Raw genomic sequence first — 24,236 nt, 5'->3', positions numbered from 1 at the left:
AGAGGAGCACCCAGACAGCACCTGGGACTCGCTTCAAGGCAGAGTTTGACACCTGACAACTTGGTCCACAGATGATGAACTCAGGGTTTCTCACCTTGGATTCTTCCATAGTCCCCTATTCCTGGGCTAGGGGAAAGCAAGCCTGCTAGCTCCCCGGCCCTATATTTAAGTGGGTCCCAAATCTGTTTCTGACAGGAAATTTGGTCTTACAGGATTAGATCCTTCCGTGAAGGAGTGGCCAGGTAGCTGGATTGATCCTCAGAAAAAATAAAAGGGTAAAAGAAAGGGATCTCTCTCCCTCCCCCCCCCCTCTCTCTCTCTCTCTCTCTCTTCCTCTCTCCCCTCTACAAGATCTCACTATATAACCCTGCCTGGCACAGAACTAGCTCCATTAACTGGGCTTGCCTCAAACAGATCCACCTACCTGAGCCTCTGCCTCCCAAGTGCTGGGATTAACATGCCTGCTTACTTGTATGCTTGTGAACCTTTTAAGATTTGAATTAGATTAGGTATTACCTCAACAAAAGGTTTGAACTTAAACTGAGCACACTGCTATTTTCCAGGGGGATATGAGAAGCAGGGTGTAGTGGCATACACTGTTAGTTCCAGTACTCAAGGGGCAGGCAGATCTCTGTGAGACCACCCCCTGTATCAAAACAAAAGGAAACAGGGATGGGAGTGGGACCTCTTGCCCTCATGGCAGTGTGTGTAAGCCACCCAAGCTGGTGGTAACAACACTGCTAATGTGTTTGCAAGTCACTTTGGGATCTTGGGGAAACGCGAGTAGGATTAGGGAGAGGCCTGTGACCCTGTTTTTTGTCAGGCTCTCTGGAGAGTGGGTGCTGATCTATGGACCCCACTTTGAGTTCAGTGAAATGAAATGCCATGGGGAAGGAATGGCACGTATGTCGGGGCAGCGTTGCCATGGAAGTTATCCTGCATCTCATTAGCACATCAAGGCTGAGCTGCTGACAGCAGGAAGGAAGTCAGTCAGGGACCCCCAGTCCCACCAAGCAGCAGCAAGAACAGGACCATGCAGGGAAGCAAGTCCATCTCACCTGGGCAAGTCTATTTTTCGGAGCTACCCTGGGCTGCCGGGGGGGGGGGGGGGGGAGGCATTAGACTGACCTGGTGGCTTACTTGCCTTCCCTCTCCAGTCTTGCCTAGGAGCCCTAGAAGTTTGCACTCCCTTTAAGTCTTTCCAGGTGCCTTCTTGGCCACCTTTAAATTTTATATCTGGGGGCAGAGCTAAATGTCCCCTGGATTTCATCCAACAGCTTTTTCTGAACAACCATCATTTTCTGCAGGGACTTGGGCAAAGTCGTGGTTAGAGGCTGGAGGAAGGCCAGACTGGCTCGGCTGGCTGTGGTATCTGTAATGAGAGTTACAGGTATGCACCATACATGGGGGCCAGGTCAGCATCTCATGTAAGCCTCTCAGATAGGACTAAAGTGCAGCATGCACCAATAAATGTGTCTGTCTGTGTGAATAAATGCATATCCGGCTGGGTTCAGATGTAAGCAGTCTCATCGCCTGAAAACCCAGGCCTACCCCTACCCTGGGGGCCTGCCCCAGGCTCCCCTTTCTGCTTCTAAGCCACTCTGGCCACCAGAAGGTCCTCCACACAACAAAAAAAAAAGCTTGCAGAAGGATCCCACCAATCTGGATGTTGTTGAGGGGCATGTTTCCAGAAGCCTCATCCTGAGCAAGTACCAAGATGCCTCTTCCCAGTCAGAGCTGTGGCTTGTCCTGGCCCCATCATCTTTGACTCTGTTCTCTGCCAAGAGCTCTGGCTACGTCTTCACTGTTTGCAAGATGTGTGGCTGCTTCACATACACAATGGTATCTTCCTGGCGGCCAGACCTTGGGGGAGGGGCACACAGAAGCAAGGAGAGGGCAGTCAGGAACTCTCAGCCATGGCCTTTCTCAAGTGCGCACTGAGGGCAGGCACAGCCGAGGAGAAAGAACATCATCCTAGCGGCCGCTGAGATGGATGCTGGTGTTCAGGCTGAGGCCTGGGACACACAGCCTCCCAGAGCTGTAGGAGGCTGTGCTAGACAAAGCAAAGTGGACTTGCAGGTGGGTGACCAGACAGTGACTGTGCTTAGGATCCCTCAGTCTGGCCTCACTGCTGCAACCCGAAGCCTCCACCCTTCTGTTTTTACTCAGCTCCATCCCTGGTTATATCAAAGCTTTTTCCCTGCCCTGACCCAGCTGCCAAGTGGAGGCTACGCAGCCTTCGCAAAGAGTGAAAGGAGGGGTTGAGAGAAGGACCGTCCTAGGCCTGGGAAACTGACTCTGCAGCGAATCCCAAGTAACCTCTCTGCAGAAGCCAGTCCCCAGCCAGCTTTGTCCCACCGTCCCTCACCTGGCAGGCTCAAAGAGCTCCTGGCAGTTGCTATTCCACTTCCTGCCACTGCCGGTCAACTCTTGGGGCTGCTCATCCTGCAGAACCCCCTCCAGCGGCTTGTCCTCTGACAGCTCCTGCTCCATCTTGTTGGCCTCAACCTCAGCATTGGCTTCCTCCTTCTGACCCCTTGGTAAGACAGGGCCACAGTCTATTTGGGGCTCTGGCAGAGAATTGACCCCCAGCTGGGCCAGACTCTTCGGTCCAGCGCAGCAGCCTGTGGCCAGGTGGGGCTGTACCGCCTAGGCTCAGGCTGCATCTGGGAAGATGCAGACACATCACACAGTCTGCTCTGTGTTCCATGTCCAGGTTGCTGAGGCTGAGGGATTACATGTTGCCTGACCCAGTTCTTCATTCTGGTCCCAGCTCCTCCACAATGCCATCTCCAACTACAAGGCAACAACTCTTTTTCCTTTCTTGTCATCCCAGACCCCAGGTCCTCCCATGCTTTGTTTTGTGTTCCAATGCTAAGTACACACACACACACACACACACACACACACACACGTATGCACGCACTTCTTCCTTCAACCCCAGGCCTCTAGACTCATTTTGTATAAACCAGTGTTCCCATCTCACAGATGAAAAAACTGAGCCCCAAAGGAGTCATAGCGATTGTCTAAAGCCCTCCTATAAAGAAATCTTCTGCCATACAGCCTGGGGAGACTTCTCCCCCGGATCTTCTGGACCAAACAGGTCCTCATAGCACACCCCGTGCACACCCAACCCAGAAGTCTTTAGACAGGGGCTGGGGGAGCCCTCGGGCCACAGGGAAGAAGGTTAACTTACCTCACTTTCTCAAACTTCTTATCTCGGTAAAACTCGCTCTTTCTGATGAGGTAGATGAGTACCAGGTCACAGAAGAAAGCCCCCTGCAAAAGATTTGGACGCTCTGAGTCAGAATCCTCGCTTCATAGTGCTTGGAGACTGCAACAGCTCAGGAGCAGGGCAACCACCTAAAACGCGAAGAAACAGCCCAGAAAGGGGTGATGTCCAGGGCCACAAAGCCACTCCATGGTAGATATGAGTTAGACTGGGGCAAGGCTGCCTGACTTCATGGATGAAGTTCCCTTCTCTGCCCTAACCAGGTCTAATAACTTCACACATTTGCTAAGAAGACTGCCTGCCAGGTTTGCCCTGGGCTGCCAGAAAGGTGTAGAGCACAGAGATCTGGGGACTCCCCGTGATGCAGGAGACAGCAGACTGTGGTATGGAGCCACTAGTCCTATAATGGGAACGGGGTCGGAGCAGGTGGAAAACAGCGTTCGCTCAGCCTGACGAGCAAAGGGTGCTTCCCAGGAGTGGGGACCGGTGTGTCGGAGAATGCTTTGGGGATGCTAGTCCTAGTTCTGTTTGGGGAGGCACGACGGCGGCAGTTGTGATGGTTTGGAGAGAGCCCTCTAGTAGCCAGTGTGAGATGGGCCGGCAGGCATCTCAATCTCAACAACAGGGATGTTACAATGGGGACGGTTAAGGAAAGACAGGAAAAGCTGAACTAACCCATTTGGGGCCGACTGACTTCAGATCAGAGCGTGCTGTGTGTAATGCCTGTCTGCTCCAGCAGAGGGCAACTCTATAGTGCGGGGATGGAGATGCTGTTGCTGAAGGCAGAGGAGGGGCTGAGTGGAGCTTACACTTCTTCCTCAGACTTCAGAAATGTCATTCATCAGTTCCTTGGTCTTATTTCTTCCCTCAGCCCTCACCACCACCTTTCACTGTACCCATTACCTTCATTTCACGGCTTTGTCCCCAGACTTCCAAAGTTTACCTACATCATAAGAGAGCATGCATGCAGCCAGGCATCTATAAAAAATGAGTGCCTTAGTGAGGAACACTACACTTGGGACCATTCTTTGTTTAGTTCTGGTTTGATTTTTCAAGACTGGGTTTCTCTGTGTATCCCTGGCTGTCCTGGAACTTGCTCATTTAACCAGGCTGGCCTCAAACTAAGAGATCCACCTGCCTCTGCCTCCCAAGCCCTGGGATCAAAGGTGTACACCATCACTGCCCAAGAGGGATCACTCTAGCCCTGTCAAGACAGGTTTCTCAGTCTCAATGCAAAGTCAATCCTGGGTCCTGATAGAATCCTTCGGTGGCTGCTTGGGCTGCCCCAGCAGAGGCTTCTGGAAGCCTTGGCAGGGAACTTGCTGTGTTCGTTTGTTGTCATGAGCCCCCAACAATGACTCCTACAACTCCCCCATGTAACCTCCTCCCGGATGAACCCGGATGAAAAGGAAGCACCATTTGCAGGAAGCCCTTCCCTGCATTCCAGCCATTTCTTCCACAGAAGCCACTCTGGGTGGGGCTAAACACCCACCCCAAAGGATGACAAGACTATCTCCCCTGCGTCGTCCTCAGCTGGAGACCATTTTTAAGCAACCCAGCTGTGAGGAGAGTCCTACTGACATTCAGTGACTAGAAGCCAAGGATTCTTAAACACAGTTCACTCCCAAAGTCAAAACGTCCCTGGCCCCAAATGCCAACAGTGCCCAAACTGGCATAGCCTAATCGGTTTCACATTACTAGAACTGGAGATAGAGAGTTTTAGATATAGATCCTAGACCACAGCAGGACTGGAGTACTATCCACCTGTGTGCCACACTTTCACCCCCCACCCCCACCCCAAGCTCACAGAGCCAGCAGTCAATGCCCCCTGGGGCAGCTGGCAGGATGTGAAATCCCCCTTGCCCCTTTGATCTCCCAGGCCTCCTGTGTTCTGGATTCAGCACGCTCCTGCCCAGCAGTTAGTTACTTCCCTCTCCCTAGGAAGCCAGCAAGGCAGGGGGGTGGGGGTGGGGTACTCACAGCACCCATGAGCGCCAGCCCAGACCCTATGTTGATGACCGTGGGGATGATGCTGAATTTTCCTGCCTGCAAGACAGGAACAGCCAGGTGAGTAAGGCAGGGTGGACAGCTGGGTCACCAGGGGCTCTCCAACCTACCTGACCCAGCAGCCACCAGGCGCTGGGATGGGAAGAAGAGCCACATACCTTACCATTAACAATCACATCAAAGCGGATGCCATAGGCTTTCACCAGGTCTCGGAACTCCACCCCATGAGAGTCACGGTAATACCTGGCAAACCTGGGGAGCACAAAGTGGCAGCTTTGGGGGGGACTCTCAGCAATCCAGGATCCTAGGGCTGCTCCAGGAGAGTGCCCAGATCTGCTTGCTGCTGCTGAGGCAAATGCAATGGCAGGGCTTTCCCAGCATGCTTAGTGCCAACCCCTGAACCGTGAGAACACTGATGGCCTTGACCCAGCAGAGGGTACAGAACAGAGTCAAGGTCACCAGGTAGCACAGAAAACGGTAGTTACCTGAAGTTATACCCAGAGGAGATGGATTTTGTGTGTTTGTTGTCCAGACGGTTGAAATAATAGTGTGGGTTGCATTTAGAGGCAGCTTTATCAAGGTCACAGTTCCATTCGATGTGGATTCCTATCACACCACCCTTGATACAAGAGACAGGGAGAATGCTAGAGCTTTCTGTAGAAACGCAGAAGTCACAGGATAGCCCTTTACGAACGCCAGACAAGTCAGCCAGAGGTCTGGCAGGACCGTACTTTACACACAAATCAGCATGCATCCATGAGGTTCCTTTCAACTGTTTCTGATGATGCCCTGGGGTCAGAAAACTACCTAGTGGGCGCCATTTCAGGCCCACCCGACCACCACAACTCCCACTGAGTGGCTGACACAGCCAGGTCATGTGTCACACTAATTATGAAAATAGAAAGCTCCTGAGGACAAGTTAACAGTTCAGGATCACCCTGCCCCTAAACAGCCCTCCACCCTCACCTTCTCACTGCAGATCCCCCCTACCCCCATGTCCCCAGGAAGGCCTCCCTGGGCACACACCACTCACCTTCAGGGCAATGTCCTGGAAGTCAGCCCCTGCCCAGCGGACAATGGACCCCAGTCGGAAGATGGGACAGTAGACATTCTTGGGGCTGAAGTGACAGGTTTTCAGGAAGTGTTTGTTGTCTGTTTCTAGCACATTGGCTCTGAGAGGAAGCCATGACAAGAGGGTGAGATACTTGGCTGCTGGGCCACACCCAGGAGGCAATGGGCCCTTTGCCAGACATGACCTCTCCCCGAGCTTGTATCTTATTCCTTTCAAGAAAAGAGACCCCACCCACGCAGAGGAAAGGTCACCTCTGTTCATTCAGGCATGTACATACACCATGCCTCGCATGAGCACCGTCACTGGGAGACCCTCGGCCCACCTCCCCACCGAGCAGCCAAGCCCCCACCTACTTGGAGAAGTTGAACTTGGGGAAGCGAATGAAGTTCTTTATGAAAATGGTGAACCCTTCGGCATCCTTCAGAAGGGGGTCCCTAAAAACCAGGCCAGAGCAGCCTGAGCAGGAGGCCTGCCCCTGCCCCTCCCCCATGACTTCCCTAGACCTCTGGAGGAGGGAGCCTCCGGCCTTAGGTGGGACCCACTATGTAAGACCGTGTAGGCAACTCCTCTGGGACCACAAGCCACAGTCACTCACGTTGGCATGGACAATGTCTCCACTGGGCACCAAGCGAAGATCTCACAGGTGCCCCTGGTAGAGTTCCCCACCCGGAGACAGCGTCCAGTTTTCAGTCCTGCCGAGGAGGGACAGGGACACCGCCATGGACCTTCCTGCCCGTGTAACTTCGCCCTGCTCCAGCCCCAGCCACCCCAGGCCCTCACCATGTCCAGCTACAACAGGCTCCCCAGGATGGCAGTCCAAGTCCTCAGAACACTCGCCGTCAGGGATGCCTTCCCGCTGCAAGGAAAGAAAGGAATCTGCAAGGTTCGCCCAGCCTAGGGCCAGGTCCTGTCAGAGTTAGAAGAGGCCTTCTCCCCTGGTCTGAGGCCACGTGGCCTTTAAAAATCTGTTTCTCAGGCTGGCAAAGTGACTAGGTAGTTAAAAAAAAATCCACCATGAAAGCCTGACATCCTGAGTTTAACCCCTGAAAACTACGGTGAAAGGAGAAAAACAACTCCTGAAAGTTGTTCTCTGACCTCCACATACATGCCAAGGCACACACAGGCACAGGCATATGCACTCGCACACACAAAAATGTAAAGCTTTTTTTAAAAAATGAAAATAAAACCGTTTCTCCCCCAAACCATGTGGCAACCATGCAGTAGTTATATAGCATTTTGGCACCCTTGGAGCAAACCAATGCCCTGTTTCAGGAGGATTGTCACCACAAATTGGGAGACTTTCTAACCCTCCCCAACACACATGCCAAATCAAACCTCAGCACAGATGCCTTGCCGCTGGTTAGGAGTCACGATCAGGTTGGTGACCACGAAGAAAACGTTTTCCCCCTGAGGAGCCAGACAGAGTTTGAGGAATCTCCTCCTGGCCTCTCGGGGAAGAGTCAAGCAGGTAGAAAGTGAACTTCTGCAAGGGGTTGGGAACAAGGCGGGCCATAAAACTGGTGCCACTGTCTACCTGTCTGGTGAGCCCACACTTTCCAAGTGGGCATTCTTTGACAGATACCTTACAGCTTCACAAGCCCCAAGCACTTCCATCCCATAATTCTGTCCAGACTTCAACCCTGGTTCTGCACGGGGGCAGCTATGAACACGCTGGGGGATGCTGTTCCCAGAGGCACTGGGATGTAAAGGACAGATTCTCTGTGCCATGTCACTCTAGGCCCCGTGTGGTCTCAACAGGCACGTAGACCAGGCCTGGCACAGAGAAGGAGACAGGGACACTATGGGGGAAAGGACCTAGCCAGGGTTGCTGTCTGCATCCTGCGCCAGGGAGACGAATTCCCTGGCACCTCCTATATGACCCACTCAAGCCACACTTCACCATCCCAGGTCCCAGAGACAGGTGGTGATCTGACCTGAGATGGAATGACAAAGTCAGCTACATCCCAGAGCCGTTCCCCAAGCATCGTGGTATTGGTATAGGCCACTCCCTTGACTTTGGTTACCACAGCACTCTGCAGGGAAGTGTCAATGTCCTGATAACTCTTCTTTATCAGAAACACCCATCTGTGGAAATATGACCAACAGTTGGACGTCAGTCACAAGGCTGCCCAGACCCAGGCTGGAGTGAGAACCTAAGAATCCAGAGGTTCACCTGTCCCACAGGCCATGCACTCACAAGACGCTAAAGCAGGAAGATAAATGGCTGAAGGCTAGCCTGGGCTACAGGGTGAGATCTTTTAAAGGAAATCTGGGCCTGAAGAGTTTGGCTTAGTAGTTAAGAGCACTTATTGATCTTCAGAGGACCCGTTTCCATCCCAGGCACCCACATGGTAGTTTACAGCCATCTGTGACTGTGGTCCCAGTTCTCACTGCCTCAGGGATGGGGACCAGGCACACTTATGCTGCACAAACACACACGCAAGAAAAAAAAAATATATATATATATATGTTTTTCATACACATAAAGTAATACAATTAGTAATTCTATAAAGGAAAGACATTGCTGGGTGTGGTGACACAGACCTTTAGTTGGGAGGCAGAGGCAGGCAGATTGCTGAGCTTGAGGCCAGAATGAGCTATAGACAGAGTGAGGTACATAAAGGACAGCCAGGGCTACATAGTGAGCTCCTATCCCAAAATACCAAAAATTTTTTTAAAAAATTAAAAAAAAAAAAAAAAGAACTCCAAGGGTGGAAGGGGGTTGTCTTACACATATAAGGCTTTGGGGTTTGCACCAAAAACAGAAAACAAATAAAAATAAATGAATTCTTTTTTTTAAAGATTTATTTATTTATTATTATATATGCAGTTCTCTGCATGCATGTACACCTACATGCCAGAAGATCACATTATAGGTGGTTGTGAGCCATCATGTGGTTGCTGGGAATTGAACTCAGGACCTCTGGAAGAGCTGTCAGTGCCCTTAACCTCTGAGCCATCTCTCCATCCCGTGAACTCTTGAATTCATTTATACTAAAAACATAACCAGGGCCAGCAGGATGGCTCAGTAGATAGAAAGCACTTGCCTCTAAGGTTGGTGTTCTGCGTTTGAGCCCACACGCATGATGGAAGGGAAGAACAGACTCCCACATGAGTGCCATGGCACATGCTGACCTGTACACATAAATAATCAAAAATCAAAGGGCCCAAGAGATTGTCCAGTGGTTAGGAGCACTTACCACTCTTGCAGCGGACCTGAGTTCATTTCCCAGTGACCACACCAAGTTGCTCATAACCACTTGTAATTAACTCAAGTTCCAGGGCTTCTGTCATGCTCTGACCTCCACAAACACCTGCACGCAGTGCATATAAACTTATACAGCCTCATACGCACAATTAAAAATAATTTAAAACAATTAAAACATGCCAGGGGGTGGTGGTGTGTGCCTTTAATCTCAGCACTCGGGTAGACAAAAGCAGATAAATCTCTAAGTTTAAGGCCAGCCTGGTCTACATAGTGAATTCCAGGATATCCAGGGCTACACAGAGAAACCCTGGTGGGGGGGAGGGGGGCAGGGGCAGGAAGCAGCCATTAGAAGGCAGCAAGGTTGGGTCAGGACTGCCCTCTCAGGAGCAATAACTGCACAACATTTAATGAGGAAAAGAAAGTGAGCCAGAGCTGTCCACAGTGGTTGCATCTTTCCACCTGTGCCCTCTCTTTCTCAGGAGCAAGGTCTAGTTGTTAACTCCAACAAGCTGCCCGTGGGCTGGGGGGGGGGGGGGGGGCCCACATCCTCCTGATGCGTGAGATGGCAACAAGAGGGACAGTAGAGCAGCTGGACACTGGAGAGGCTCCCTATGTTTCCGGTGAGCTAACCCTGAGTTCCAGAACATGCCAATCTGATGAGCTGGCCCAGGCAAGAGTAAGACAGCAATGCTCAATGCTTATAAATAACCTGCTGGGCGCCTGGGCCAGCTGTCAGGCCAGGGCCCAGGGAGGCCTTTGGGGGAAGCTGGAACCCAGTGTCCTGACATCCCTGCCTCCTGCCTGGCCATGGCTGTGACACTGAAAGCTCCAGATCCAAAAAGGGGCTCCTCATAGACAACGTCAAACCAAGGTATACAGGTGCCCCCTTGTCACCTCCCCAACCTTACATCCGAGGCCCCTTGAGGGCTGACTCCCCAAGGCCCCTTGTCTACACCTTCCCCACCTTATCCCCGCAGCTTCGGAAAAGTGCCTGAGAACTCACATGAGCAAGTACAACAGGATGGTGAGCTGCAGCACCCGGTAGAGCAGCCCCACCTTCTTGCTCTTGGCCACCACGAATTTTGCGGTCTTGTAGTCGAACAGAGACAGGACGAACCCCTTCCAGGCTGCCTGGCCCATGCCTCCGGCTCACTCCGGTGCGCGCCGCCTCCCTTCGCCACTCTGCGTGCGCTGCCGCTGCCGCAGTCCCCGGGAGCGCGGCTCCAGAGGGCATGAGCCGTTGAGAAGGTACCCAGAGCTCCAGGCCCCCAGGACGATCCCGCAGCCGCGGGGAGCGGGACTGCGGCGAGCACCCAGCCTTGGGATGTGGCCGCCTCCGCTGAGACAGGGTGACACCACCCGGCTGTGCCTCCAGCCACTGGCCTGCTTGGACGCGCGCACCGGGCGGGCGGAGGCAAGGAAGGAAGGTGCTTCCCAAGGCGTCTCGCCCGCCCCTACCTCCTCCCACGGGACTAGCTCGAAGGGAACCCGATGGGGAAACAGAGGCAGGATCCAGGAGGGACCAACAGCGCAGGAAGTATAGGAGGAGGGGTAGAGACAGCTACTGGTAATGACTGGTTTCTTGATTGCCCTGGCCTCTCTTCTCACGCTGTCAGGCTTGTATGTCCCTGGCCGCCTGTGTTGGCTGTAATCAAGGGGGCGTTTCCATCGCTTCTGAGGCTGCGGGTTTAAACCCTACAAATTTCTGGGGTCAGGGATCAGCGGTACCAGACAGGTACGATGGGGTAGGGAGTCATAGCACCGAGGCTTGAGACCCTAAAATATGCCTAGAGACAAAATTGTTCCCAAAGAAAAAGATGAGCCCGACGCCATCCTCTGAGGCAGAACCAAAAGAGGGCGGGGGGGGGGGGGGTGGTCTGGAGCTGAGCTTTAGAACTTGTTATGGACCGGGTTAGGTTGTCTGTGCTGAGGGCTGCAGCATGAGAGGCTTCCTGTGGTATGTCTTTATGCAGGATGCCTTTAGGCTGTGTGGTAAGAAATTACAGGGTTGTATGCATGTGTGGTGAGGGGCTGTGCATGTATTGAGGGGTTGGGTGTGGTGGTGGTCTATGTGCGGGAGCTGAGAGGTGAGGATCTGTGCACACTGATTTTCTGCACCTGTGTCTGAGCACGTTTCACCCCCTCCCCCGCTCCCGCCCACCCGCTCCTGGCCCTGGCACCCACTCCTGGCCCTGGTCCTCGACCTCTTGCCCAATGGGAAGCTCACTCTCTAAAACTACAGACTAGAAGTTGGGTGAGACGCTGAAGTCCGCCGGGTGTGATCTTCTCCAAAAGTAAAAGTCTCAGGGAAAAAGGTCGCCATTTTTGAAACCCAATGGAATGACTATTACAAATAATAATAATAATAATAATAATAATAATAATAATAATAATAATAAATTCTTGGGCTTTACCCTTGAATTTTCCATTCATTCTAAGAAGGGGCGTAGAGTTCTGCATTTTTGTTCTTAAAGTGTCATTTTGTTTGTTTGGGTTTTTTTTTGCTTTTTTTTTTTTTTGGTTTTTCGAGACAGGGTTTCTCTGTGTAGCCTTGGCTGTCCTGGACTCACTTTGTAGACCAGGCTGGCCTCGAACTCACAGCGATCTGCCTGCCTCTGCCTCCCAAGTGCTGGGATTAAAGGCGTGCGACACCACCGCCAGGCTAACGTATCATTTGGAAACCATGCATTGTTGTAACTTTTCAAGCTCAGCCCAACCAGTTGCTCAAAAAGGCTTTTTTTCATACATCCAAAGCAATTCCCACCCCCACTCCCATCACTTCTGTTGCATGGAGCCAACTCAGTCATCCAGAGTGCTTTTTTGTTTTTAATTGTTCTTTCGGTTGATTGGTTGGTTGGGTTTTTGTTGTTGTTTTGTTTTGTTTTATTGAGACAGGCATTGCCCTGGCTGTCCTGGAACTCACTGACCATGGTAGCCTAAAACTCAACAGAGAACTGCCTGCCTCTGCCTCCCGAGTGCTGGGATTAAAGGCGTGCGCCACTGCACAGGCTATGTGCAGACGATCTCACAAACGTGCTGCTGTGTGCCCTGACAAGACCAGAAGTTCCAAGAGGCTGAGCGCCTTGCTTTGGATAATCCTATATCCCGGGTCCAGCAACATGCCTGCCATATGCTAGTTCTGTGTGTTTATCAAATGATTAAACTGGCCTGGTTTCTTTTTTTTTTTTTTTTTTTTCAAGACTGGGTTTCTCTGTGTAGCCTCAGCTGGCCTAGACTCACTTTGTAGTCCAGGCTAGCCTTGAACTCACAGCGATCTACCAGCCTTGGCCTCCCAAGTGCTAGGATTAAAGGCGTGTGCCACCACCCAGCCCTGGCATGGTTTCTTTTAAACATATTTGGACCTGCCACTCTGTCCCAGTCATAACCCTGGAAGCTGGAGGCATCCTGTCTTCTGCCAGCCTCCATCTCAGTCCTCCCCTAGCATGGCTCTGCTATTCCCTTCCAGCTACTGCTGAAGGGGAAGCAGCCACCACCGTGGAGTGACGTCACGCCTTGAAGATGCCCACCAGCTGGCATCCCATTACTGCCTTGCCAGGAGCAATAACTGCAGCTGTCCACAGTGGCTCTGCTCCAGCACAGGATGGTGAAGTGGGAAGGTAGATGTTCACGCTGGAGAGATGGCAGGAATCCTCTGCTACATCTATCCCTGAGGAATCCTCATCTGGAAAGGATCCCATAGCCCATGGCATGGCTGCCTGAAACATCAAGATGGTGTCCTAGGGACACAGGGGTTTCACGTCCAACAATCTTGTCCTGACCTTCTAAGAAGAAAGCTTCATCCGAGGCAGTGACAGCCTAAAAATCACTCTTGGAGAGAAAAAAAATAAGTGCTTCTCTTTCGGTCGCTGAGGAGCCAGCAAAGTATACAGCTTTCCCCAGCGTAACTTCTGAGTCAACTGATGGCCCCCGCTGTGCCTGCCCTCTTGGGTTAAAAGGACTGACGCCCAAGCAAATGGTTTTTGAGGAGATGGCTTTCCTTCTTCCTGTGTTAGCTTAGGGCCTTCCAGACAGCCTGTGACTTCTCACTGAAACCCCAGTGCAGGGGGTGGGCAGGAACAGACACATTCTGGGGGCTCACTGGGCAGCCAGTCTACCTGGAACTGCTCAAGGTTCCTTGAGAGGCACTGTCTCAAAAAATAGGTAGAGAGCAATAAAGGAAGATGCCTGGTGCCCACCTCTGACTGCCATGTCCCATACACATACACACACACACACACACCTGCATATACATGTGTACATACACTGGCATGCAGAGAGAGAGAGGGAGAGAGAAAGAGAGAGAGGGAGAGGGACAGAGAGAGGGAGAGAGAGGGATGGAGGAAGAGAGAGAGAGAGAGAGAGAGAGAGAGAGAGAGAGAGAGAGAGAGAGAAAGGAAGATGTCTGTGGTGAGCATCTCCACTCCCCAAATGAGATTCTAGATTTGGCTAGAGCCTATTTATTGAGAGAAAGGGTGACACCCTGGTGTATACTCAGGCACAGCCCACTAACTAGATTGGGTACAGTAGTAGAAGCATTTGAGGACAGTGTCCCACTATATAGTCCAAGCCAGCTTCAAACTAGTGATCCTCCTGCCTCAGCTTTCTCAGCACCAGGATTTCAGGCATGCACCCACACATGCTTCCACCTGCTGCTTCTGTTGTTGCTCGAACCTTTGCAGAGCACCTACTGTAAGTGTGCTGGCAGGAAGATATTCTAAATATTTATTATTTATACATATTCTGCTCACATGTGTGCCTGCCCACCAGAAGAGGGCACCAGATCTCATTGTAGACGGCTGGGGGCCACCGTGTGGTTGCTGGGAATTGAACTCATGACCTTTGGAAGAACAGACAGTGCTCTTAACCTCTGAGCCCCTCTCCAGCCCACAGGAAGATATTCTAAAGAGATGCTCGTGCCCTCCCTTAGACTATCAGACGACTGAAACTGATTCCCGAGGCATCGTCCCAGGGATCCCACACTAGGAGAAAGGAGCCACTGGAGTCTGGTGCTTGCTAGAGGTGTCTTCCAGGAAGAGATTTCTTCACACAGTCCTGACAACTTCTCAGCCTTCCTTGCAGGAGAGACAGCCAAGATTGGTATTGGTGGAGGGCAGGACCACTCATGCCTCCTGCTATCTTTAAGCCTCTTACAGAGCCGTGGATGAAGGCTGAAGTTACTGGATCGCTCCACTGATCCTCCTTGAGCACATCGGCCTCTGCTTTTCACTGCATCTTGCCTACTAGGTTTGTTGAGGGTAGGTGGCCAAGGCTAGCACCAGCAGGGCCAAGTCTCTGACCCTGACAACTCCAGTAAGCTACTATGCGCTGTTGGAGAGGCCAGAATGTCACCACCCCTCTGACCTGTCACAATGGCTGCTCTGGCTTTAGAGAGAGACGTCTTGCTCTGATGTGCCCTCCTGAACATGCACTGCATAGCTGAAAGCAGGCTACAAGTTCTGACAGAACTATCCAGAAGCTTTATTGACACTGAAGGGTATTTAGAGAGGAAAGGGTTGTTTGGTTGTTTGGTTGTCTTTTCGAGACAGGGTTTCTCTGTGTAGCCTTGGCTGCCCTAGATCTCACTCTGTAGGCCAGGCTGGCCTCAAACTCACAGAGATCCACCTGCCTATGCTTCCCCAGTGCTGGGATTAAAGGCGTGCACCACCAGGCTGGGCTCAGTTGCCTCTTTTTTATGCTTACTGGCTGGTCATGACATCGACTTACTGTGTCTAAAAAAAAAGACAGCAAGATGGCTTGGCTGTGGCGGGGTGAGGGTTGGGGGTGTAAAGATGCTGACTGCCAAGCCTAAGGATTTGAGTTCAATCCCTGGGCCTCACATGGTGGAATGAGAGAACCAGTTCCTGCTAGGAGTGTCCTGACCTCCATACATGTGCTACAGCGCAGGCGTGCACATACACATACAATCAATAATAAAATTTAACTTGAAAAGAATAAAATACTAGAGTGTGTTTAAGAAGTCAAGGTATGCTTTCCTGAAGCTAATGTTTCAAGTTATGCCTGAATCTGATATTACAATGTGGATCATATTTCTTCCTGTGGTTTAAGTTAAAATAATGTGGGGGAAAATACACCGCAGTATATCTAAGTTGCACCCCAGTGTATCTGAACTCCGTCTCTACATCCTGAGGCCAATATACCATGCCCACAAGCTCCGATTTAGCACCCTTTGTGCCCAAGGGGAGAGGAGTGCTCTAGCCATCACACTGACATTATTAAAAGTCTGAGGACATTTCCAAATTTATCGCCTGCTGCTGCTCTCTTCTTCTCTTTCTCCTCCTCCTTTTCTCTCTTTGGTGGCAGCTGTTGTAATGCTGGCGCTCAACCCCGAGACCTCACAAATATTAAGCTCTCGCTGTCTGAAAAGCTCCAACCCCAGCTCTCATGTGTTTTTGAGAAACAATTTTCTTTTATTTTTTTTCCCTAGCCCCATGTCACGAGTCTTAGAGCCCCACAATGCCCTGGTGAAATGATCCTTGTCATTACGGTCATAATGAGAATTTCAGAGCATTCGATCCCAGCAGAGCCCAGCAGATCCTTCTATACCTACATGATTCCTCACAACCTAGCCTGCATGGTTGGAAGCATCACTGCCCCCTGACTGCCCCACCCCACCCCCACGGTTAGATGTGCCCATGACCGTATTGTTGGAAGCCTCTGTGTCAGAACTAGACCCGGGTGCACCGGCGCCACTGCCCAAGGGCCTGCTGAGCCAGCGAGAAGGGCGATGGCAAAGCCCACTTGACACTTGCTGAAGCAAGATCTGAATCGTTCACTGGGGCCCTCGGCTCACATTCTTGGGGAGGCTCTTTCATGTACAGCATCCATTGTCTGCCTTGTCACTAGAGAGGGAGGCCACCGCTGGGGCCAGGACCCCACAGACACTCTTTCTCCCTGGTTGTGCAGAGGTTCTCAGTGAGAAAGGACTTTCCCATGTTTTGTATGCATGTGTGGCTGGGGACAGGGGGCTGCAACAATTCCTAATGCACCTACAGATAGTCCTACCGAGTCGGTTTAAATGTCACTCCTGGAGTCAGGTCAGGGACCAGAGGTGAGGCTAATCTTCAACGTTCCCTCCTTACCTTCTCTTCTCCCTTCCCCCACTCCTCCCACCCAGTGGCCACCACACCTCTTTCCAGCGAGCACAGTCTCTGGAAGTCACGGACAGGCTTGGCATCCAGAGCCCCTCTCTGTTTCACAAACCTGCACACGGTGGATGAGCACAGACATACCGTGCAGTGACGGAGAGTTAGACACAGAGTCTCCAGGCCTCCTGACTGCTCTCTGTTGTTGAATATTTACTATACTCTATAGGGCTCTGACTGTGACCTGGCTAGCCGCCCAATAATCAAGACACGGAGAGGCCTAACAATTTATTTAAGCATGTGGGAAGGACTGTAAGCTTTGTCACAGGTGAAAGCAGTCTTGGCGGGCTTTACCCTTGGACACACCATGGATACCCTGAGATAGACTGGGTGCAGCCATCCTGGGCCTGGAATTCAAAAAACAGACCTGGGGACTCCACCTGGACTATTGTTTTTCTAATCGACCCTCAATGAAAGAAAGAGACCGCCCTTCACACGTGAGACAAACAGGCAAAAAAAGAAAAAGGGACAACAGGGTCAGACCCGGCTTGAGCACACGTGGATTGGCAAACAGGCCGGACCAGCACACAGGCCAAGGACACCTAGGGACCCGTCCCATGAAACGGATACCAAAAGGTTCACTCTTTTTTTCCGTTTAACCTTTTCCCCCTCTTGTGTAAACTAGTTGGGTGGTATAATAAAGTTTAATTGTTAAAAAAAAAAACAGAGCCAACATAAGCAGCTTTAGCACAACTGGGCAGTTACGATTTAAACTGATTTTCTAAGCTACTCTGGCTACTTCCCGGCTGCATTCCCCAAGTTACTTGCCAATAAATCGTCCTGCATGCACTGGATCTGCGCCATCAGGCCATGTCTTCTTTCTCCATCTTCTTCCTTCTCTCTCCCACTTCTCCCAGCCTCACAGCCCTATCTGAGACCGCCCAGTCCGGGAACCGAAGCTCCGCTCACCTCTAGTCTGCCCAGCTACAGGCTCCAGCCTTTATTAGCCAATCAGCGATAATATGGGAGCAACGTTTACATGACAATGTTCAGTGTATCTGAGAATGGGTCCGGAATGCAACATGATCTTCGGCTCTAGAATTTAGCATCTTAATACACAGAGCACCAGACCAACCCTCAAAACATCTCCTTTTCTCCTAAGACCTGGCACCTTTTAAATCTATTTTCCTTGTGGTTTGGACCGACTTCCTGGTACCATCTTGCTCAGCTCTGAGTTCTGGGACAGTCTCCAGTAGAAACCATAGTAACAGGGCTGGTGAGATGGCTCAGCAGTTCAGAGTGCTGGCTGCTCTTCCAAGGGTTCAATTCTCAGTTCCCACATGGCAGCACACAACTGTCTATACCCACCCCAGGGGATCTGTCACCTTCACATAGATGTACATGCAGGCAAAAACACCAGTGTACGTAAGATTAAAAAAAAAAAGAATAAAAGGATTTCTTTAAAAAGGAAGAAAAGCGCCGGGCGTGGTGGTGCACACCTTTAATCCCAGCACTCGGGAGGCAGAGGCAGGCGGATCGCTGTGAGTTCGAGGCCAGCCTGGTCTACAAAGCGAGTCCAGGACAGTTAAGGCTACACAGAGAAACCCTGTCTCGAAAAACCAAAAAAAATAAAAAAATAAATAAATAAAAAGGAAGAAAAGAAACCACAGTGAATACCAAGAAGAGACTTGATACCCTATGAGCATATACAGGGGGAGGTAATCCCCCTCAGGAACAGTCATAGGGGAGGGGAATAAGGGGAAAATGGGAGGGAGGGAAGAGTGGGAGGATACAAGGGATGGGATAACCATTGAGATGTAACAAGAATAAATTTTATATATATAATAAAATAAAAGAAAATAAACCACAGTGAACACCATGAGAGGTCTCCCCACTCCACGGAAACGCACTGGGCCCTGGGGCTGATTTCGGCACACGCACACCTGCCACCAGTCTCTTTCTCTACTACAAATTCTACTGTCATAGAGAAGAAAGTATTTTTGACCCACCCTGGCCAACAAGGCTAAGTATCTGTGGCCTGACACGCAGAAGGTCTGATTGGGGAAATCAGGAGGCTTGAGGCACTTGGGCAAACAGGACACTTCTAATTTTTATTACTAACCTAAGCAATACATAAGGTGATGCTTACAGTTAAATACAGGCCCAGCTGGGGAATACACCTGGTGTTATAGAAATATTATGTGTTGCCATGTGAAAGAGCCAAGAACTTCCTAGGCCTGTGGCTTTCCCACAGAGATAACGTGGATGTGCCAGAGCATTCCTTTCACTGTTATGATCTATAAATGGGCAGCCATTGTGGGCCATGACAAGGTATACCCCCTGAGGAGTTATGCCACGCCACAGCTGGGGGGCAGCGGGTGATTCTTTTTCTATCCGGCCACACATGCACCTGTTGGTGGCAGGTGATGACGTAAGAAGTTACTAGGACCCTAAGGGCAGGCCATCAGAATCGTTGCACACTAACAAGTGGGTTCACTTATCATAGTGAATGCACTTTCTCCCAGGAGACTGCCGTGTGAGAACACTCTGCACTCTGCCCCACCCGAACTCCACAGTCAGTTCACAGCTTCTGACACAGACTCCCACAAATATGATGTCATGGGAGGCAAGACTAACTGCTGGGGGCTGGAGAGACGGCCCAGTCCTTAAGAAGGCGTGCTCCTACAGAGGTCCTGGCTTTGGTTCCCAGCCCACCAAATGGTGGCTCACAGCCATCCGTAACTCTAGTTCCAAAGTATACCACACTCTCTTCTGGGCTCTGCAAGCAGCAAGTACACACATGGCACACAAACATACATGCAAGCAAAACACTCATGCACATAAAAAAAAAGAAAAAAAGAAAAGAAAATCTCCCTTATTTCTAGGGATCCAGCAGAAACACACCAGCTGCAGGTAGGTGGCCGCAGGGACGCAGCCAATAACACCCCTGCTTCTGTCAGTGGCTTGAAAGTGTCCCATTCTCACCTCCACAAATTCCAAGATGCGTGGAGTCCCCCACCTTCAGCATTAGGGAGAGCCCAAGCGATTCAGTCTCAGAAAAACATTCCTCACAGAATGGAAGGAAACGGGGAAACAAGGCATGAATCTCACATGACATGGATCTTGGAGAGGAGTTCAGATGCGGCTTCCACATAGCGAGCTTTAGTTTCCAGCCCCAAAGGAGGAAGGAGATTGGAAGACAGCCTTGGCTCGGGGTTCCTACAAGGTGATATAGCTCTCCTCAGAGTCCTGAGCATCCCGAAAAGCCTGAGACCACAGAAGCTACAAACCTCAGGCCTGGAGCCACAGTCCTTGTAAGCCAGCGCTCAGGACTCTGAGGCAGGAGGGTTTCACGTTCTAAGCCACGTTGAGCTACATAGTATGTGCCCATCTCAGAAAACCGACAGATAAAAGATGCACAAAGCACACTCTCCTAAATGAGACCAGAGCATGCAGAGCGGGAGATCGATGAGCCTGGATCAATGAGACATCTCTTTCCACTGTGGTCTGACTGAAATTTCACACTTCAACTGTGGATGTAGGCAGTAGTACCTATAATCCAGTCACCAACAGAAATCATAACAATCCCCCCCACATTATACCCATTACGACATGTCTAAGTGCAGTGTAAGCTCATCACTATTTTGAAAGTAAGGTAGTCACAGGACCTGCTGTTTTAATGCTTCACACATCTTTATGCACATAATTTTAAAAGTATTTTAATTATTATATTTTAATATATATTTTTATTCACAAATGTTTGTGTACTTCAAGTACATAAAGAGGGCTGGAGAAATGGTGCAGCACCCAAGAGTACTAGCTGTTCTTCCAGAGGACCCAGGTTCAATTCCCAGCACCCACAGGATGGCTTACAACTAGCTATAAGTCCAGTTCTAGGGGATCTCATGTCGGCTCCGGCCTCTCTGGGAAATAGGCATTCTATGGTCTGCAGTCTGTCTCTAAAGACATTCCTTTCTGTGCTCACCCACAAGGCTGGGCAAGGTTATCTGCAATCTCACAGGAATCCTGTTTACCACAACTAGATACCGAACAGAGTCCACTCTGAGCTACACAAGACCTGGCCAAAGAAACAACAACAACAACAAAAAGACAAGACAAAAAAACAAGGCATGACACCAGACAAAATTTTTTATTAACTCATTAATTTATTTATTCACTTTATATCCCAATCATAGCCGCCTCCCGTCTCTCCTCCTGGTCCCACTCTCCCTCCCTGTTCCCCTAGTCCCCCCCTCCTCTAACCCTCAAAAAGGGGAGCCCCCACCCACCAACCCACCCCAGCACATCAAGTCCCATCAGGACTGAGCACATGCTCTTCCATGGTGGCCTGGCAAGGCAGCCCCACCAGGGGGAAGTGATCAAAGAACAGGCAACAGAGTCCATGCCAGTGACAGACCCCACGCCCCTTAATCGGGAACCCACATGAAGACCAAGCTGCCTATTGGACACATATGTGACAAAAATTTTTTTCAAGAAAATTAAAATACACAGATGAGAAAACACATAACAAAACGAACACAGTAAAATGTTAATGGTGGAAAATAGGTGGCAGACCATGTGTTCACAGTGAAAGTCAACTTTTTTCTTCGAACACTGCCATAGCACAATGCTTGAAAAAAGACTGAGAATGAGTCACTCGATTGCCAAGAGGCCTATGACACACAGAAACCAGAACCCTTAGCCTAGTGGTTTTGTCATCATAAGCAGTAGGCCAACCATCTAAGGGAATTCTTCATCTAGGAGGCAAACTTCTCAAGCCCTTGGCCCCCAATTCTTGCCAGTTAGAAAAACAAAATGTCAGTAGTCTGTCCCACCAATGTGGGCCGGTGCTGCTGGCCTTAATATCAGATGTCACAACTGAAAGACAGGAGAGAGGCTCCCGAGAAGCCAGGATCTGGCAGGGCTCTATACAGGCCTATCTTGTCCAGCCTACCCCAGGCCCTGGGCAGAAAAAGCACATAGTGGCCACTCTGTCCTCAGCTTGTGTTGGGCTACGGGACCCTGGAAACCAAGAAATCAACTGAAAAAAAAAATCTACCTTGAAATACTGTATTTCGAGCAGGGTGTGGGGGCACACACCTTTAATCCCAGCATTCGGGAGGCAGAGGCAGGCAGATTGCTGTGAGTTTGAGGCCAGCCTGGTCTACAAAGCGAGTCCAGGACAGCCAAGGCTACACAGAGAGACCCTGTCTCGAAAAACCAAGAAAAAAAATTTATTTCTGGGCTGGAGAGATGTCTCAGAGGTTAAGGGCACTGACTATTCCTCCAGAGATCCTGAGTTCAATTCCCAGCAACCACATGATGGCTCACAACCATCTGTAATGTGATCTGATGCCCTTTTCTGGCCTGCAGTTGTACATGCAGCCAGAGCACTGTATACCTAATAATAAATAAATCTTAAAAAAAAAGAAAAAAGTGTATTTCCAAGTTGTTGCCTTCTTGCAGTCTACCAAATAAACTAAACAATAATAATAATAATAATAATAATTTAAAGAGTGCAGTAAGTTGGACAGATGATAAGGACCCAGCTGGGTGGTGCAAGCCTTTAATCCCAGCACCCAAGAAGCAGAAACAGGGGAATCTCTGAGCTCAAGACCAATCTACACACACACACACACACACACACACACACACACACACACAAAGACAGACAGACAGAGACAGAGAGAAAAATGCATATACACATATACTTACATAAAAATAAATCTTTGAAAAAAAATACATCTTTGTTTAAAAGACTACAAAAGATCAAACTGGGTGCAGCAGTCCTCCCAGCACTGAGTTGGCAGAGGCAGGCAGATCTTTGTGAGTTGAAGGCCAACCTGGTCTACAAAGTGATTCCAAGATGGCCAGGGCTATGTACAGACACGGGCTAGGTCTCAAACAAAATTTTTAAAAGAGAAAATAAAATTAATATTTTAATAGGAATAAAAATGTGTCCAATCACTTATCAAAATGCATGGCAAACTGTGGGAAATATATACACATTAAAGACATTACTGTAAAGGTAAATTTATTTAATAGCAAATGTTCCAAGTTTCCCTTTTGCACAATTCACAGTCACTGTGTGGACAGTGTGAGTTTGTGAACAACCCTCTACAGTTTGTTTGGTGTTCCTAGATCACCCTTAGGAGCGTGAGGGGCAGACACAGGGGGAGTCCGGGCTTCGGGACTGGCTTGTACGCCCTCGGTGGTGAGGAAGTGGGTGCTAGTCTTCTTCAAGCAGACTGTCAGCTGTCAGCTGCGCCCTCCTTATGCTCTCCAGGTTCAGCTGTTTGTATTTTCTTTTGAAAAAGCCACACTGAAACAAAGAGTGCGGGAGCCTCATGACAGGGCTGAGGTAGCCACCTGCTTCTGGCTGTCCCTAAACAGCCCAGGGGATTCCTGGCCCTGCTTCTTGGGCTTTGTCTTTCCTCTCTCCCTGCTCCTCTGACCTTTCTCCATCCTCGCAGTCCCTTCTGCAGGGCTGCATTCCTGGTGCCCATCCCCAAAGTCCCTGAACACCAAAGGATGCTCAAAACCCCTTTAACTTAACTAACGGGGAGTGCTGTGGATTCTGTCCTGCTTGGCTAATCCTCTTGCTGGGAGAGTGCCCAGGACAGCCCCATACCAAAGGCAGCCTCCTAGATCTAGAAGCTTGGGGTCTAGGAATAGGAGGAGTGACACCTAGGTGCGATGCCGGGCGTCTGTAAGGCTTTCAGAAGGGAGCCCGCCTGCCTTGCACACAAGCCAGCACAGAGCGTCCAGGAGCCTGGCTAAGCTTTCCCAGGGGCGTGTGTGAATGGTGAGATGGCAGAGGCTGGCACCCCTGGCAAGAGTAGTCGAGTGAGCCCCAACAGAGAGTCAAGAACCTGTTTAGAGAATGGTTCATCGGGTCTGGAGGAAAAAAAGTAAAACTTAGAGGTGTGCGGGACAGAGGCTGGGACACAGAGGCCTCAAATAGCACTAAGAGAGTCTGGACTCTGAGATAGCGGAAAACAAAGCACTTTAAAGAGAGTGATAGTCAGATATGTCTTAGGAATATTCTCTGTGCTCAAATACTTCAATTTGGCTTCCCTCCCCCCTCCCTTTTTTTTTCCAGTGAAAAACTGTCAAGTTCATTTGCCTAAACAGGATACATAGTTTCAACAAGAAAGAAAAGAAAAGAGGCCACAGGCCAGGGTAGGTGCACTAGGTCTGGGATTAGCTGTCCTCAAAGGCACTGAGGCCAGTCGCAGAGCCCAGCAGCGCCTCCCTACAAACATGACGAGGAGAACTGACCTTGAACAAAAGAGCTATAACCACGACCAACACCAGAAGGCCTCCAACACTGCTGCCGATGATGAGGGGCAAAGAGTGAGGCTTCTCATCTTTCAGGAAGATAACAGTGATCTGGATGAAGACATAGTCCAATAAGTCAGTAAATTACAAAGGAGGAAGAGAGCCAACATGTTATTTTAAGGAGCAAACGGTAAGGGCCTGGTAGCAACCTGCATATTGATCAAGACTAAGGACATACAGCAAAAAGCTGGCCATCCTCTGGCTCAGCACTTTACAGCCCCTGGAAACACCTAATGACCACAGCACTTTACAAGAAACGATTCTGGTCTCTGA

At 50.3% G+C, this 24,236-nt stretch overlaps 2 protein-coding genes across 5 annotated transcripts in view; both read right to left on the bottom strand.

The window, feature by feature from the left end:
• Window positions 1-313: 313 nt before the first annotated feature.
• P2RX5 (purinergic receptor P2X 5) lies at window positions 314-11,055 on the bottom strand. Of its 3 annotated transcripts, XM_084751031.1 has the most exons (13): window positions 10,523-10,937; window positions 8,246-8,396; window positions 7,647-7,718; window positions 7,092-7,167; window positions 6,907-7,003; window positions 6,665-6,745; window positions 6,273-6,411; window positions 5,725-5,858; window positions 5,398-5,491; window positions 5,213-5,278; window positions 3,197-3,279; window positions 2,369-2,536; window positions 314-1,863 (listed from the first exon to the last, which is right to left on the bottom strand). In XM_084751031.1, the coding sequence occupies exons 1-13, from the start codon at window positions 10,657-10,659 to the stop codon at window positions 1,794-1,796; spliced, it is 1,368 nt and encodes a 455-aa protein (XP_084607157.1). In that variant the 5' UTR covers window positions 10,660-10,937; the 3' UTR covers window positions 314-1,793. The 3 variants fall into 3 exon arrangements, with proteins under 3 accessions (XP_084607157.1, XP_084607159.1, XP_084607158.1); XM_084751033.1 differs by lacking the exon at window positions 2,369-2,536 and having other exon boundaries at window positions 10,523-11,055; XM_084751032.1 differs by lacking the exon at window positions 7,647-7,718 and having other exon boundaries at window positions 10,523-10,955.
• An 11,584-nt stretch (window positions 11,056-22,639) lies between these two features.
• Window positions 22,640-24,236, bottom strand: part of ITGAE (integrin subunit alpha E) — a 61,017-nt gene continuing 59,420 nt past the window's right edge. For both annotated transcript variants that reach the window (XM_084751301.1, XM_084751302.1), the window contains 2 exons: window positions 23,904-24,014; window positions 22,640-22,944 (listed from right to left, as the gene is read on the bottom strand). In XM_084751301.1, the coding sequence (XP_084607427.1) occupies window positions 22,852-22,944; window positions 23,904-24,014 (204 nt within the window). In that variant the 3' untranslated portion in view covers window positions 22,640-22,851. The remainder of the gene's footprint in view (window positions 22,945-23,903; window positions 24,015-24,236) is intronic.

This window comes from Acomys minous (genome assembly GCF_964271855.1).
Source record: "Acomys minous genome assembly, chromosome: 12".
NCBI lineage: Eukaryota > Metazoa > Chordata > Mammalia > Rodentia > Muridae > Acomys > Acomys minous.
This window is presented reverse-complemented; position numbering and strand designations above follow the sequence as displayed.